We start from the raw sequence: 17,625 nt of genomic DNA on the forward strand, positions 1-17,625 counted from the left end.
AAAAAATTAAAATATATAACATTTAAATTGTTTACGATCGAATTATATGCATTTTTAAAATATTTTCTTTAAAGAAAAATCTTATATTTTAAACACAAAATAAAGCCTCTTTTTTACCATATTATGTGTTGTTCTCGATAATTATACAATTTCTTTAATAGTCAGCATACTTATTTCTTCTCTGTTAAATTTATATATCGAAAACATTTTCATTATAAAATTGATTAAATAAAATGAAATAAATTATTAACACTACTGGAAATGTTGCGATTTCCATTTTTTTATGCTAATACAAAATAAAAATATTTTTGGTGGTAAAATTAATTAAAAAGTATTATTAAAATTTATATTATAAAAGGTTAATTGTAAATAATTTTTATGAATTTTATTATATTATAATTGAACAATAGGGACACCTCTAAGTTTTATCAAAATAAAAGAAAAATTATAATAAAATATTTTAATTTATATTTAAAATTATGATTATAACTATGAAACAAAAGCATTTCAATTTTTATGGACAGTTTTAATGGAAATTAAAAAGTTAATTAATGAATGTACCGTAAAGATAGAAAGGTAAGAGAGCTGAAAAGAGTATATAAAAAAATAATTATAAAAATACAACCTTAAAATTATGATAAAATAAGTTATAGGATATTTTAATTTTACATGAAAATCATAAATGTAATTGTAAAATAAAATAATTTCAATTTTATATGCAGTTATTTTTTATAATAAAAAGTAAAAAGATGATTAATAAATATAAAGACGTAAAAGGTAAGCTGAGATAACAAAAGTATATAACAAGAAATAACTGTAAAATATAATTCTTATTATTAATGGTTATAAATCAGGGATATTGAAACGCCATCTATATATTATATTTAATTATCATAAATTTTAATTATATAAAAGCAAATGTATGTGATTCTATAAATAAAAAAAATAAAATTAAAACTTAGTCTTGATAAAAAAAATAGAAAGAAAAGAAAGTACGTATACAAATACTGTATCCTTTGTAAAACTCAGAATGGGGTTTATTGCTACGAAATTCCGGAAACATCCTCTTCGGTGCTAAAGCAACCCTTCTTACTGAAGTCACTGTTTCTTTCTTTCCATCACTCGCTCTGACTCGTCCTCTTCCCCCTCTCCTTTATATACATTACGATTCTTGGTTTATGATTTTCTGCGTCTCTATCTTTCAACATGACTCTAATGACTCCGCCTCCATTCGATGTAACGGAATTATTGCTTTTATTTCTTTTACGTTTCAATTCAATTTGATTGCGTTCTTTATCCTGTTTTTGGTTCTATTTCTTTTCATCTTTATTTTTCGGTTTGTCTGTTGGAAGATTGCTAGGGTTTTGACGTACATGTTTCATTTTGTTGCGTTGCATGAAGCATCAACAGCCGCAGCCGCAGCCGCAACCGCAACCGCAGCAGCAGCCGGAGCCGGAGCCGCAGCAGCAGCCGCATGATGAGATGGAGGTTCCTTCCGGTCCTCAACCTATGGAAGGTAATTCTTGAATTTCGATAATGCTCATATTTGAAGAGTCAGTGAATGAGTGGTTGCATCACTCTGAATTTGTTTATTTAATCATAATGTGTGAACATATGGGAAGTGACTGGTGCAATTCTTTATGAATGTTTAGAAATAGGAATTCGAGTGAAATAGGGCGGCATTTTTGTAATGAGCAATGAAATGGAAAATGTTTTTCTTATAGTGTGGGCTGGTGACGATTGAGCTACATGCACTAAGGTTAGTGTGAGTGCGTAAAGGTTGGTTGGGTTGAATGAATGAATGCAAAATGCAAGCAGTGACCTATGGTGATTTGATGTCTTGTGTTGATTTTATTATTAGGATTAATGTTATGTGTTGTGAGGTAGCATTTGAAGTTGCTATGTTTTTTGAGGTCTGAGTATAAGCGTTATTTTAAGCGGTGCTTCCTTTTGATTGGGATGGATGGGTAAGGTAATTTTTGGGACTCTTCCTTCCATGTGGTTTGTGAAATTAACAAACTTTTATTTAAATATTTGGTCTAACTGAGTAGTCATTATGTTTATTTATATTCTTATTTTTTTGTATAGTGTTTCTTTACTTTTTCAATTTCAGCAGCAGAAAGCACGAGTACAGTGGCTGCTCCAACAATGGATGATACACCATCTGCGAAATTCACCTGGACCATTGACAATTTTTCAAAACTTCCTAACAAAGTCTTTTCTGATGTTTTCTGTGTAGGGGGCTTTAACTGGTATGTCCATTTCCACCCCTATCCATCGATGTCTAATGTTACTTACATCTATATATGCGTGTCAAGTTATCCTTATTATGAATGTTGTTGTCCTCACTGACATCAGTTTAAATGAGCAGGCGGGTTCTTATCTTTTCCAAGGGGAACAGTGTTGACCATCTTTCAATGTATGTAGATGTTGCAGATGCAGCTAATTTGCCTTATGGTTGGAGTAAACATGCACAATTCAGCTTGACTGTTGTTAATCAAATTCATAGTAATTTTTCAATAAGAAAAGGTAATATCGCTGCAGACCGTATTCTTTGAACATTTTTCTCTTTTCCAAGTTGAATAAGTAATGTAGCAAAAATTATATTCCTCTTTCTAATATGGGATATTATATGTTTGTGAGAACTAACATAGTGGTTCTGTTTGTGGGCAGTTAATAATTTAAGGTAGAGATCTCTGTGGCAGACCTAAAAAAATTGGGGATTGGGTTTTGTGAAAATGATGCCAGAATTATTCATTTAATTCATATTAATTATTTGATGTGAATGAAGTTACTGTTTTGCAATTTCATTTAAGAAGCAAACTGATGGACCTGGGGATTGCAGGCAGGCAATAAAATCTTTTATTTTTTAATTGTTTGCTTGGAGTTATTGCAGATTATAATTTAATCAGGTCACCATAATCAGATAATTTGGTGTAAGGAGAGATGATCAATTGAAATATAAATTGTTTGTAATTGATTAATCATTCCTGGTTTATGGTTTCATAGGTCTAGGTTCGATTATTCAATTATAAAACTCTCTCTTGTGTAGTCAAGACTCTTGACAAGACCGTGCTTTTCTTGCCAAGAAATTCGTCTCAGCTGATGGCCTTTCTGGCTGTGTGACAATCTTTATAGCAATTCTCTAATATCCCTGAGTTGTTTTTCCAACTATCGTTTTTGGCATAACTCAATTTTTATGTTTTTTACTTACGGGTCAAGGGAGAGTATAAAAAATCTTTGAAATATCTTATGATTTTATTTTTATATCTTTTAATGTTTTAGAGATTTGGTACTGCGACTCTGAAGCCCAAGTGAAATCCACTATGCCGAACTCTTCCCACACTTCTATTTTTCATCTGTTATAGGCATTATGGAGAACATGATGTGTCTGGTCCTTATGGTTACTGGATGTGTTTCTCTCCTTTCTGATTTGTTTGAAGTTCTGTCCAATTTCATACCAACATGGGTGGGTTTTCACTTGTTACTTAAGAATTGTTTTTAATTATTTATGATATAATATTATGAGTTACATAATAATAATAATAAAAAAAATATAATATTAAAAAATAGAAAAAAAACTATTTAAAGCATAATATAATATATAGTAAACTAAATAATCTAGTAAACTAAATAAAACATATTATCTGATATGATAAATTAAAAATTAAAATTAAAAATAATAGTAATGAAAATGTATAATAAACCACGTAATATTAATAAAAAGTAACTAAAACATAATTTATAATAAAATAAGCTAAATTATAGAAAAATCTAAATAGTGTATTAGTATACATTAAATCTTATAAGTGAGTAAAAATAAAAGTTTTGTGTTTTATCATTCTTATTTTTATTTTAAAAAATATTAATATATGTATATATATATATATATATATATATAATAAAATAATAAAGTAAAAAGAATATAAAATATTGTTAAGCAATAACATAGTTATATAATACAAACTAAATGTTTATAAACGTATATTTGAAAGCTAATATATGTTAGAGGTTCATTGACCTGGTAAAAAAATTCAGAATAGTGGTTATCCTCCTACTGTTATTGACTACTATGATCAAATTTAAGTTTATTAAAGTACAATTACTTTTTATTACTAATGATTATTAGTGGATGAGATTTTGATTACTTTTTTCCTTTTGAGAGTGAACATTTATATATATATATATATATATATATATATATATATATATACATATATATAAGAATGAGAGTAATGAATTTATACCTATATATAAAGAGGATTCCCTTTTTGGTGTACACATTTGATAATTCCAATTTTACCTTTTATAAGGCAGCATGATAGAGTAGTTGATCTCTTTCTTACTATCTCACCACTTCACCTCTATTATAACCACTATCACCACAACTGCCACCATCCTCCTTGTCTCACTGTTCCGTTTTGGCCACCCTCACTTGTCATAACAACTACCAGCGTTGTTAGTGCTACGATCTTGTTATTGTCATTTTTCTTTTCCGGATATCCCGTATTAACTAGAGTTATGTATGACCAAATTATATCATATAAGTGGGTGTAAACCACACTTTACAAGTTAGTTTTTTTGGGTTAAGGTAGGTCTAAATCTACTATCAAAGATGGTATTGAACCCTATCCTAATAAGATTTGGTGAGTCTATTGTACTACTTCCTATTAGACCATAGATCACACATTAACTAGAGATATGACAAAATAATAGGATATAAATTAGTGTAAACCTCATTATACAAGTCAAAATTGTGAGGTTTATTTAGACCTAAAATTACTTTTTAAGAAGTTCTGTCATTGTCACCATTATCATTACTCTTGTCACTACTATCACTATGAGCATCACTACCACAACTTATTATTATGTGGGCCTTATCATGGTGCGTGTCAAACATTGGATATGGTTAAGGCTTATTTTGCCTTTACCTTATCGTGTTCTATCTTAGTTTTGTATCCTGTAATAAGTAAGTCCATAATGCTTTGGATATGTTTGATGATTCTTTTATCAGCCTTTGGGAGGATATTCTGTTGGAGGATATCAAAGGATCCGTGTCAAATGTGTTTGGAACTTTAACTTTCAGAGGTTTCATGTTATCAAGAAACTTAAAATCTTCTTATTTTATCTTTTCCATGTGTTTATATTGTCTTAGAATCACGTTAAAGCACATTTGGATGGATTTAGTTTTTAAACTTTTATTCTGATTGATTGGAAAAAGCTACCAGTGTTACTTTTTCTAATCAAACTTGTTTGGTAATTTAGATAGATTATAATCCAAATTTACAATCTTTAACAAAGATCCTCTTTTGTGATAAAGTAAATTTTGGAGTTTTAAAAGCTAACAAATTACATTTTTGAGTTTACTTTTGTTTTCCATTTTATTCCCAACAATTGTTTCTTTTAAATACAAACCAACTACTACAAGTAATTCTATATCATTTTTTTTTAATTTTACTATAAAAGAAACAACTATTTTTGACAACAATTCTAACAAAATAATTTATCTTCACATATAAAACAAAAAAGAAAACCTATTTTCACATATTCAATTATAAAGATAGTATGTATTTTGGATTATTGAAATAGTCTTTAAAAATAATCCAGTCTTCTGAACGCATTGTTTCTTTACCAGATTTCTTTCTCTGATATTTTGGGAGGTTAGACAGTTAATTACTTACTGTAACAACTACCGAGTATTTCATTCTGTATGTGTTATTTTCATATCAATACCACAGTAATTTTGTATTTTTACTATGTTAGAAGTTTTCTCTTGGTGAGTTTGTGCTAAGCTTGTTAGATTGTTTCTGTTATTAAAAGTTGACATGGGTTGGTAGAATATTCAAGATTGTATTGGTAGGATGTAATACCTGTGCATATTAGTAGGTCTACGGGGCAAATAAAAAAGGAAATTATCATCATTCAGAAAATATATTCTCTCTGTAACTAATTCTCTGCATGAAGTTTATTCTACCATTGGGCTTCCGTTTACAACATAGGATTTTTCTTGGTTCCCCTGAAAAATCCAAATCTATCACACAGTTATGTTGGTTTTTGTTTCTTAACTCTCTAACTTTAACTAGTTTTGTGTAATCCATAATGTTTTATCATCTGCTTTGGCAACACTTTCTGTAGCTCCCTCTCTCTCATTTTCTTATTCAGAAAATTAAATTTGATTGCTTTTACATATTCCAGAATCTCATCATCAGTTCCATGCGCGTGAGTGCGATTGGGGTTTCCTTAATTTCATGCCACTTGCTCAATTTTATGATTCGGCTAGAGGTTATCTTGTGAATGATACATGTATAGTTGAGGCTGACATTACTGTGCGTAAAGACATGGACTGGTCATATGACTCAAAGAAGGAAACTGGTTATGTTGGATTAAAAAACCAAGGAGCTACTTGTTATATGAATTCCCTGCTTCAAACACTGTACCACATTTCTTATTTTCGGAAGGTTAGCTAATGTTATATACATTTGTAAGGTCTTATTTTTTAAAAGGGCAAGCAGTTATATTTGAAATTAGCTCATGTATAGAATTGCTTTTGCAGGCTGTGTACTATATGCCCACGACTGAAAATGATTTGCCATCAAGGAGCATACCTCTTGCATTACAGAGTTTGTTTTACAAATTGCAGTACAGTGAAACTAGTGTAGCAACGAAAGAGTTAACCAAGTCTTTCGGATGGGATACACATGATTCATTCATGCAGCATGATGTGCAAGAACTTAATAGGGTTCTTTGTGAGAAGCTAGAAGACAAAATGAAGGTATTGAGTTATTTATGATAGTGTTTTATTGTTATGTCTTGTTAAAGTAGTTTTTACTCTGGATTTGTGTGCTTTTATTATGTTCTTGAGATTTCGACTTTGCCAGGGAACTGTTGTAGAAGGCACTATACAGAAATTGTTTGAAGGCCACCATATGAACTATATTGAATGCATCAATGAGGATTATAAATCAACAAGAAAGGAGTCATTTTATGGTATGCATTTTTCTTTTAGGATGCTGCTATTTACCACATTATTCCATATTATTGGACCTTATGGAATATTGGATATTTATTACAGATCTTCAGCTTGATGTCAAAGGCTGTAAGGATGTGTATGCTTCTTTTGATAAGTATGTGGAAGTGGAACGGCTTGAGGGTGATAACAAATATCATGCCGAGCACCATGGGTTACAGGTAAAACCTGAATCCTTGTGCTTTTTTTTCTTTTTTGCCTTTTATTATCAGGCTGAACTTCACTAAGTGCATTGTTTTATCGAAAAACATCTCTTTGATCTTCCTCTATTTTGTTAATTGCATTTGTTTAGTAGTTACTGTTTCACTTGAATGATTGCTGAAGCTGTTATTATCATTTTTATGTTCATTATCTGGATGATTATTTTCGTGGATTGTGATTATGATTACTCTTTCAGGATGCTAGGAAGGGTGTATTGTTCATTGATTTCCCACCTGTTCTACAACTTCAATTAAAACGGTTTGAGTATGATTTTATGCGAGACACAATGGTAAAGGTTGGTATTTAATTCAAGAAGCAATAAAATATTCCTTGCCTTGTGACTCTGTCATAATTGTTTTTTTCACTTTATAATATTTTATTCTGATAGGAATTTTTACCATTTTTTCTTTGCCAGTTGCAGTTACAGTTAAGCATTTTCTATTATAAATTATCAGTTAAAAACCTCTTTCTTTTTATTAAATGAATGATGCACCACATTTAGTACGCTTTTATTGGGTTTCTAAAGAGTAAATGCCTTGTTTGGGCTTGTCTTTGATTTTTATCCACTAATATTTGTTTCTCACAAAGTTTCTATTGTTATTGTAAGCTTTCTCTCTTGCTTGGTCCAGGAATTTTGTACCATATCCTGTTGTATACTTTGTTTAATAATTAAAGTGAAGTGATTTTAACTAGCAGTTACTTGAAATTTAAAACATACTATATAGTTGTTTCTGTCTGAGATGTGTTTTTTTCTTTCTTCCCTTGATTATTTTTCCCCCATTGGACAGATACTATTATAATAATATTTTTGTGTTTATTATTCCATTTGTAATATTTTCTATTACTTCTGACACCTCTATTATACTTGGTTATTGGTTGGCATCAGATCAATGATCGCTATGAGTTCCCCTTGCAACTAGATCTTGATAGGGATAATGGCAAGTATCTATCACCTGAAGCAGACAGAAGTATTCGGAATCTTTATTCACTTCACAGGTATCTTACATAGTGAATGCTATGGCCGCAATTTGTTTTTCTATGCAATACCTGCTTTTGAACTGCATGCGGTGGTGCATCATGAAACTACATTTGTGCTTCTGCTTGAAGTGGTGAAACTGGGAAGGTAGATGATTTAAAAAGAAAACCACAAGTATAACCTAAAACAAATATTTAGTGGTGGAGTTCTCATTTAGGCTTTTGAAAAAGACTGTGGGCAGAATTAAAGCTAATTCGAGGGTTAAAGCTAATTGTGTTGAAATGATATATTTGTCTATTAACTTACCAACCAACTATTGTATCAAAAGGATATAAAGTCATTTATCATTAACTTACAATTTTGGTGGCATGTTCTGTATGACTTGGCTTCTAGTAGCGCAGCCTTTACTAATTCAATTAATGGATAAAGTTAAGAAGTATAAAAGCATGTTCTTTTTCTTAAAGACTATAAACTATTATGTGCTTTTTCTTGTTAGTATAATCTTTCTTATTTTTGGCTGTTGACATGGAATCAATTTTTTGTGTGGTCAAGGAATTCTATTCTTCTAAATTGAAGTTTAACTAATTGGGCATATATCCAAATAGCGTTTGTGAGGAATTTGTTTAGAGTTGTAATAATCGTTTACATGTATTTATCCTTCAGCCTAAGCATTTGGGATTTTGGTTGTTGACAAAATTGATAGTATTAGTGTTATATGTTTGTTGTTTGTTTTAATTGTCCTATCATGGCTTTGTCTATTTTCCTTTTTAATTTATTTTCTAATTCTCGTAGGTTGCATTGGTTTGTAACCATCAATAACTGTCCATAACTGGCTTGTAACTCCGCTTTGTTTTTCTATTAGTTCTGACTAGCAGAACAGAACTGTATCTATGTTTTTTCTTACCAATAATATACAGTACACACTTTAAACAGTCACACGATTGGTCCCTTCATTTATTCTTTTCATCTTTCTTGTTCAAACTCTATTTTGGTATCAAGAACTGGTTGATGATCCACAATGCAAATCCAGTTCAAATTCCCTCCCATCTCCCTGCCATATTTTTCAGACCTTTGTTGCTGAAAAACTTGACTCTTAACTATCTTCACTAGAAGCAACATGTTGAACTTGTCATCAAGGCTCACAAATTCCACCGGTTTGTTCTCAATCCCATCATCTCTCCTGTTTCGGTAGTAGTGATGATCGCTAATCTCTAATGGATATTCATGCCTATGAAGAATGGGCAGTCCAAGAACAAATTTTGCTTGCCTGGTTGTAGTCTAACATCTCTAAGGGAGTCATATCTCGTGTTATTGGTTATGTTCAATCTGATCAAGTATGAGAGCATATTAATGATTATATGAGAGCATATTAATGATTATTTCTTTACTCAAACCATAGCGTAAGCGTGTGCATCAACTTCGTCGAAATCAGTCTTTTGGCAACAAATCCATGCATGACTTCTTAAGTCGCATGAAGTCTATTGTTAATGAACTAGCTAACATTGGTTGTCTAGTTCAACCACCGAATATGTTGATGCTATTCTTGAAGGTCTTCTACCAGATTTTGTTGCTGTCATTTTTGTGATTTAAAGTAAGTTTGAAACTCCTCCCGTTATCGAGGTGGAGGCTCTTCTTCTTGCGCATGAAGTCCGCACTGACAGGAGAAATCCCTCTTTCTTTTTTCCCTCCATTACTCGTCAATGTTTTGCTCCATCTAATTTCTTTGGTTTTCATATCGTCCCTCCCCTTACAACAATAGTTATTTTCTATACGTCGTGGTGGTGCTCAACAATTTCATGGTTCTTGATGTGGTCGTGGAGGTCGTGGAGGTCGCTTTGATAATTTCCAATGCCATATTTTCCTAAAGTATGGTAACATTTCTAGTGTCTACCATTTCCGTGCTAATTCATTTTTTCAATTGTATGAATCCTTGGTCATTTGTGATCCAGCCACCAATCAACCTCTGCATTTTCCTCCCACATCCACCACTCCTTCATCCTCCAAACTTCCTGCTCTTACCATAGCCCCTCCCTAATTTGCTTCCATTCTTCCCAGTGGTGTGCTTGCTTCTTTGTCCACTCGTGAAACCACCAGTTCTTAGATCCCTATTCTAGAGCCTCTTTTCATGTTGTAGGTAGCTATCAAAATATTCAACAATTTAAACATTTGAGGTCTTGATCACATTTATGTTGGCTATGTCTACCTATTGCTTCCTTGCAGCTTAAAGTGCCTTACACCGTCTTATATCAATGTTCCTTGGATTATCTTTTTCTAAAAGTCATTGGTTGTGCTTTGTTTTCCTTTCCTTCATCCTTATCACAATTATAAACTTTACTTTCATGCTTAATAATGTGTCTTTCTCAAGTACTATATCTCTTAAAAGGGTTTTCTCTGGTTGGCCAAGTTTGGCTGCATCTCTACCTCCAAAGATGTTGTTTTCAATGAACTCTGGTTTCCCTATACTTCCTTTTTTCGTACGCCAATGCTTGTACTTCTCTCCCCAAGCAATATTTTGATCATAATCCTAATTTGTCTCCCCCATTCACCGTTTCCCCTTGTCATCCTTCTCTTGAGTCTTTGTTTCCCACACCTTCATCTTAGTCTTCCCCTTCCAACAGTTCTCCTTTGCTTCCTTGTTCTAGTCTCCCCTTTATTTTCTCCTATCCAATGTTCATCCTATGCAAACATGTTCCCAAACTATTGTCACAAATCCCCACATGTCCTTCACTATTACTCACTAATGTTGAACTTTCCCAGTTTTCATAGGCCATTAAAATTCCCAATTGGGTCGCTGCTATGAAATCTAAATATGAGGCTCTCCTTCATCAATACATGGGATTTGGTGCCTTTACGTCCTGATTGAAAGGTAGTTTGTTGCAAATGGGTTTTTCGCATTAAACGGAACAGTGATGGTAGTGTTAACGAGTTCAAAGCCTGTTTGGTTGCTAATAATCAGGTTCCAGGCTTTGATTTTGAACCTTCTCTCCAATTATTAAGCTTGTTACTGTTCATGTTATCCTCACTTTATCTTTGACACATGGTTGGGACCTTTTCCACTTGGATGTCTACAATGCTTTCCTCAATGGGTCTCTTGATGAGACTATCTTTATGCCTATGGTTGCCCATGTCAAATCTTTGGTTTGCCACCTCAACAACGCTATCTATGGTCTCAAACAAGCGCCTTGAAAATGGTTTGACAAGCTCAAGTCCACTCTTATTACTTCTCTTGGTTTCCACTCCACTAAATCTGATCCCTCCTTATTTTTTTGCCATCAACATGATCACATTATTTACGTCTTGGTCTATGTTGATGACATTCTTATCACTGGCACCTCTACATATTTTATTCAATAACTTACTCATCAATTGAATGCCACTTTCTCCCTCAACCAACTTGGCTGTCTTCTTGGGTATTGAGATTAGTTATTAGTCTCCCACTTTAGTAGTTTTCACTCAAGGCAAATATATTTGTGACCTCTTGCACAAAACGATGATGATTGAGGCCCACTTTGTCTTCGCTCCTATGTCCTCTTCTTGCAAACTCTCCAAGGGTGGCTCGACATCATTTTCGATCCTACACTATATCGCTCTGTGGTTGATAATTGCAATGAGGTTCTGAATAAAATGTTGAGGAGGTAGAGTGGAGGATGAATTTTAGGAATAAAATATATTGATTGTTGGTGATGATTGTGTGACAGGCCAAGAAACTTCTCGAACGTGGAATTTGCTTTTAGAGGTGCAATTTGTTTGGGACTAAATTTATAATTGATCTATTTTTGCATAATTGGTATTGATTTTACTTGTTATTGCATTAGTTGATGAGGTAGAGTAGCCTTGAACTATGATGTAGTTTGCTGTTATTATATAGGTTTGCCTCATTGTTAACATCTGTAAAAACCTTGGCTGCACTTTTTTGTTTGCAGTGTTTTGGTTCACAGTAGTGGGGTGAATGGTGGGCACTACTATGCTTATATTAGGCCAACGCTATCAAACCAGTGGTACAATCTTTATAATCTTTCAGTATTTGTATATGTATTATAAATTAATGTTCATCTTACTATTCCTTGTGCACTTGTTTATTGTTATTAAACGAGGAATGTGATGAAATTGATTATTATCAAAGGGTAATATTTGCCACTATGAAACAGGAAAATCAGAGTCATATGTTTAAAAGAGCTTTTCTGTTGTGAATTATGTTTTTAATCACTCTTGTAAGTCTATTATTTGTAATCATTCAATGTACAGAATGTAGGGGAACCTAATAAGGATGATGACGAAGAATATCCCTAACATAGCTGTACATATTTCTTTAAGTACTAAGATCAAACATATCTTTTACTTGTAATGACATCTTACCGCTCTAGTGATGCTAGAACAGTAAACATCACTATTTAATCTCTTCAACTCATTCAATTTCATTATTATCATTTATTCTCTTGGAAGTTTATCATGTTGGTTAAATCTAATTTTTAGACGTTTGAAGGTGTTGTTTATAATTCACTTAATGTTGTATGTTAGTGGAAAGTTAACTAAGTCAGTCCCTTTGTACTATAACTAGTATGCTGTTATATGATACACAAAATTGTGAAATAAACTTTCAGGCTCAGCACGCATGTCATTTGTGCTGTTACTCTCTCTCTCTACCCGCTTTTCTTCTCTGTTTTGTGAAGTCTGTTCAGTGTGTTTTAATAGGAGATCCATGGTGGATGTCTTGTAAATTGATGATCAATGTATTTTGGGTGATATAGGGATTTATTATGGTTTTCTAAGATTATTTAGATGATTTATTGGGTGTCAATAACCAATATTTTATTTTTCTTTGTGATATGGTAGTATAAGAGACCATTGATATTTTATTTCCATTTTTATTCATTCGTTGCTTCTTTTTCAATTATGTCTTTTTAATATTGGAATTGTCAGTCAGTTGCTGGTGCATTCACAATTTAAATATTTTCTTTTACAATGATCTTTTTTTTGCTAAAATCAGATTAAGATCATAGTTTTAACATCTACACAGTATATAGCTGTGTAAGTCCGTCTCGGGGCTGATTAGTTGGTAAAAGTTTCATCAACTATGTTTATGGTTTTTAGATATAATGCTTGTTTGAAAGAGTCTGTATCTTGACCACACACTTTGATGTATTTATATGGAATTAGAGGAAAACATAACTTGCTTGTGTTTGTGATCCAACCTTAAAAAATACTTGCATCAGGTTTAAGTTTGATGACGAACGGGTAACAAAAGAGGTTGAAAAGAGGGCTTTAGAAGAACAGTATGGTGGTGAAGAGGAGGTAGTATTTTGAAAGCCTTTGTTGGGCTTGTGTTGTATATTTTTTCTTTCTATTCTTTTGACTTGGTGTTTTTATTTTCCATGCCAGTTTTTCTTTGCTTCATTCTACTTTTCTTTTGTCAACAGTTACCTCATACTAATCCAGGGTTCAACAACTCGACCTTTAAATTTACAAAATACTCAAATGCATATATGCTTCTTTATGTACGGGAAAGTGACAAGGATAAAATAATTTGTGATGTGGATGAGCATGACATTGCTGAACACCTTAGAGTAAGATGTTTGATTCATTGACGTTATATATATTTTTTGCCTTATTTGCATTTGTTACTTAATTATCGTTATTTTTGAAAATTTTATCTCCTTGTATATGTGATAACCCCTTTATATTTTAATTGGTCAATTTTTGTGTTCATCCATTAATTTGAAATCTAATATTTAACAAAAATGTTGATGTGGTGTGTAGTAGAATGCTCATGGATGTGCTAATGTGGTAGTTGCAATAGTGTTGTATGATGATACAAAGCCATGGTAGTTGAATCGTGAATTATATCACAAATTGGAGAACTTCTTTATTGTATTGTGAATCATTTCGTATTGTGAATCATAAGATTCATAAACGTTTTGAGAGTCACATTTTTGGTTGCAATGATAGTTTCCATAGTCTTTTTTTAGTGCAGTAGTAGTTTTAGTGGAAGTCACATTTACTAACTGGGGTATAACATTTTTTAAACAAAATGGACTAAAATTTAGGTTGGAAGTCACATTTACTAACTCCTAGGTTGTCTGTCATTACTCACATATGCACATGAGGCTGGCTTTGAGGTCATGCCACTGCCAGGTACTATGAGACTCGCCACTGAGGGTGGCCATCGAAAGATGCGTCATTGTCGTGAAGTCTGACTGCTTATTATGCTTGTAACTGGAAGGGATTGCACTGCGAGGTACCACGACAAGAGGCGCCATTGTGAGATTCACTGCAACAAGAATCTCCATCGTGGGAGGTGCCATCGTGTGTAACATCACTGCCCTTGGATGCTACGATTTGGGGAATATGAACACGATACTGGTGAAAAAACGAGTCTTCAAGCGATTCGTATTGTATAGTACGATTCGTATAGTAAATCGTACGATACATTGATTTATTATTCTCAGATTTGGAGGAATATCATTGTACTTTATTGTGTCGATTATGAGGTCATTAGACCTATAAATAAACGAGTCTGCAAGTTGTTAAGGAAATATGGAACACTACTTATAAGGAGGCAAATCCCTTTGATTATGAATTGTTTCTAAGTACATAAACCTAGTATTAATAGTGAAATACAACTTTGACCGTGATAAATAATTAAATTTCAACTAGGATAAATTATAAAGTTTCCTAAAATACACAATCAGCACTACGATTTTGATATTCTCTTGAAGCTCTGAGAAAGTGTTTTCTCCATTTCTAGCTTGAATATAATTCTTTCAAAGTTAATGCAATTCATCCCTTTGGTGATTTTGTTTGCAAGTTGACTCTGACTAGATACATGGGGAGAGCAAATCAAGCCACTGTCTAGCTGTTCCTTAATAAAATGTTTGTCCACTTTTAGCTTTATCATGTTGCAGTGGGTGGTGGGCTATACTAATTATAAATTTATTGTCACAATATAACCTCCTAAGTTCCTCCTACTTTATCTTCAAGTCTTCCAATATAATCTTTAGCCATAGAAGTTAACATAATCTTTGGGCGTTGTTTGAAATTCTTGTTCAGCACTTAATCTAATTACTAAATTTTGTGTTTTGCTTTCCAAGTCATTAGATTTTCACCAAGGAAGTTGTAATATTCAGTTGTTGATCTCCTACCTTGCATAATCTGCATTTGTATATGCTTTAAAACTTATACTGTTTTGTTTTGTTGAATAACATGAAATTAGTTTTAGGGATTAATTTTCCTTGTGTAAAACATACACAAACGATAGTTTATTTATAGTGATAATGGGCCAAGCCTAGAAATACAGAATGAGCTGGACTCAACTACTAGGGAAAATACTACATTATCTAAAACTCTCCCTTAAGCTGGTGCATATAAATCGTTATGTACCAATCTTGTTACAAAGATAGTCAATTCTAGGTCCTCGAAGAGACTTAGTGAAATTGATAACTCGAGTTGACAAACTCAGTCTTGATGTCTCTTGATAGAATTTTTCTCGAATGAAATGACAGTCAATTTCAATGTGTATGGTCTTCTCATGAAAGACAGGATTAGAGCTAATATGAAGAGCAGCCTGATTGTGACATATGAATGTAATTTGAGTGACATTTCCAAATTGCAATTCTTGAAACAATTGCTTAAGCCAAACAAGTTCACAAGTGACTAAAGCCATAGGTCTATATTTTGCTTCTGTACTAGATCTTGCCACAACAACTTTTGCATCCTGGTTGGAATCATATATTAAACCTTTTCCAAGAGATGTTTTGATATACTTTAATATGTGAATGACTGTATTTCAATGGTCTTAACATGGGGAATTATGGAATTGACTCACCACACTAACTGCAAAGGAAATGTCAGAATGAGTAACAGTAAGATAATTCAATTTTTCAACTAATCGTTTGAGAAAGGCTCCCCCTTATTAGGTAGAAGTTTGATATTAGGATCTATGGGTGTTTCTACAACTTTAGAATTCATTAACCCAATTTCCTCCAAAATATCCAATGCATACTTCTTCTGAGATATGACAATAACACTGTTGGATTGTGCTACTTCAATACCCAGGAAATATCTGAGTTTTCCAAGATTTTTGATTTGAAAATGGCAACAAAGATATTGCTTTAAGAGGGAGATGCCAAGGTAGTCACTTCCTGTGAGAATAATTCATCAACATATACTATTAAGTAGATACATCCAACACTGGAGTGACAATATAAAATTGAATGATCCTTGTCACTGCGACACATGCCAAACTATTGAACAACACTGCTGAATTTTCTAAACCAAGCACGAGGAGACTGTTTCAGGCCATATAAATATATGTGAAGATGATATAAATTTGAAGATCATTCAACAAACTGAGTAGGAGTGATAAATTGAGTTTCGATATTTGTTTAGTTCAATTCTTAAGCTTATTAGGATCCCATAATATTCTCCAATAGAAAGAGTGCATTGTTTGGCACCAAAGATTTTACTTTCTATTGAAAGTACAAAATCTTGTCTTTTATTTTTTGTTTTATTACAAAAAAAAAAAAAGGAAATGTGAACAATGTTGTGAATAATGCTATTTCAAATGAGATGCAGACTGAGAGGAAAGATCTAAATAGGGCAGTTTTAGACAACCTTAGTGTGACCTCTACCGTGCAAGCAGTGGCAAGAATGGTAATCAAATGCCTGTTAGTGTGTGAATCTTGCACAAGAGAAAGGATACATGTGCAGACACATGCTTACTATATTGGTGGCTAAACTTTGGGAATTGGACAATGAAAGAGCAATGGGGTTTTGGTGTGATTACCAATTAGAATGTAGGATCTAGAAGTTGGGACTGACTGACAACTAAGCAAAAACTAGGAGCCCTTTAGGCAACTTAAAGAAAAATAGGAAATGGGTGCACTTCACACAACCATAGAAGAGATGAATTGCAACTAAGTCAACGAATATGATTTGGAAACGGAGACTCAGATATCAGGAGTTGTGGTTTGAAAAAGGGATAGATATCTAAGAAAAAAGGTTCAATATTGTTCATGGAAAAAACTCTAGAATTTGAGACTAAAGACTCACTTGAAGAAGAGGAAGTTGACTGATTTGTGAAATTTGATTTAATTCTTTGTGGAGCTGTAAGAATAAAAGAATTAGGATGATGTACTTTAGGAATGTAGGCAAAAACAAAAAGTAAGTTAGAAAGAGGATGAGGATAGGAAAATCTATGCTCATTAATGATTATGCATTTAGTAATGAAGATTATGTCAGTTGGAGATAAACATATATATCCTTTGTGATTGTTGGAATTCCTTAAAAATCATGCTCAATTGATCTATACTCAAGCTTGGGAGCATTATAAGGTCTAAGAAAAGGAAAGCAAACCCACTTAAAGACCTTGAGAAAATTGTGATCTAGGCAGATTTGAAATAAAGTAGTGTAGTGAGTAACAAAT

General features: G+C 32.6%; 1 protein-coding gene across 1 annotated transcript in view; it reads left to right on the top strand.

Annotated features, from left to right (window-relative positions):
* The first annotated feature begins 1,046 nt into the window (after positions 1–1,046).
* Positions 1,047–17,625, top strand: part of LOC114191621 (ubiquitin carboxyl-terminal hydrolase 13-like) — a 37,812-nt gene continuing 21,233 nt past the window's right edge. Inside the window, exons 1-13 of the mRNA XM_028080916.1 lie at positions 1,047–1,236; positions 1,402–1,516; positions 2,114–2,252; positions 2,372–2,529; positions 6,196–6,458; positions 6,554–6,772; positions 6,879–6,987; positions 7,073–7,188; positions 7,425–7,523; positions 8,115–8,224; positions 12,128–12,202; positions 13,418–13,496; positions 13,622–13,768. Coding sequence (XP_027936717.1) covers positions 1,207–1,236; positions 1,402–1,516; positions 2,114–2,252; positions 2,372–2,529; positions 6,196–6,458; positions 6,554–6,772; positions 6,879–6,987; positions 7,073–7,188; positions 7,425–7,523; positions 8,115–8,224; positions 12,128–12,202; positions 13,418–13,496; positions 13,622–13,768 — 1,659 coding nt within the window. The 5' untranslated portion in view covers positions 1,047–1,206. The remainder of the gene's footprint in view (positions 1,237–1,401; positions 1,517–2,113; positions 2,253–2,371; positions 2,530–6,195; positions 6,459–6,553; positions 6,773–6,878; positions 6,988–7,072; positions 7,189–7,424; positions 7,524–8,114; positions 8,225–12,127; positions 12,203–13,417; positions 13,497–13,621; positions 13,769–17,625) is intronic.

This window comes from Vigna unguiculata, chromosome 7, assembly GCF_004118075.2.
Source record: "Vigna unguiculata cultivar IT97K-499-35 chromosome 7, ASM411807v1, whole genome shotgun sequence".
Classification (NCBI taxonomy): Eukaryota; Viridiplantae; Streptophyta; class Magnoliopsida; order Fabales; family Fabaceae; genus Vigna; species Vigna unguiculata.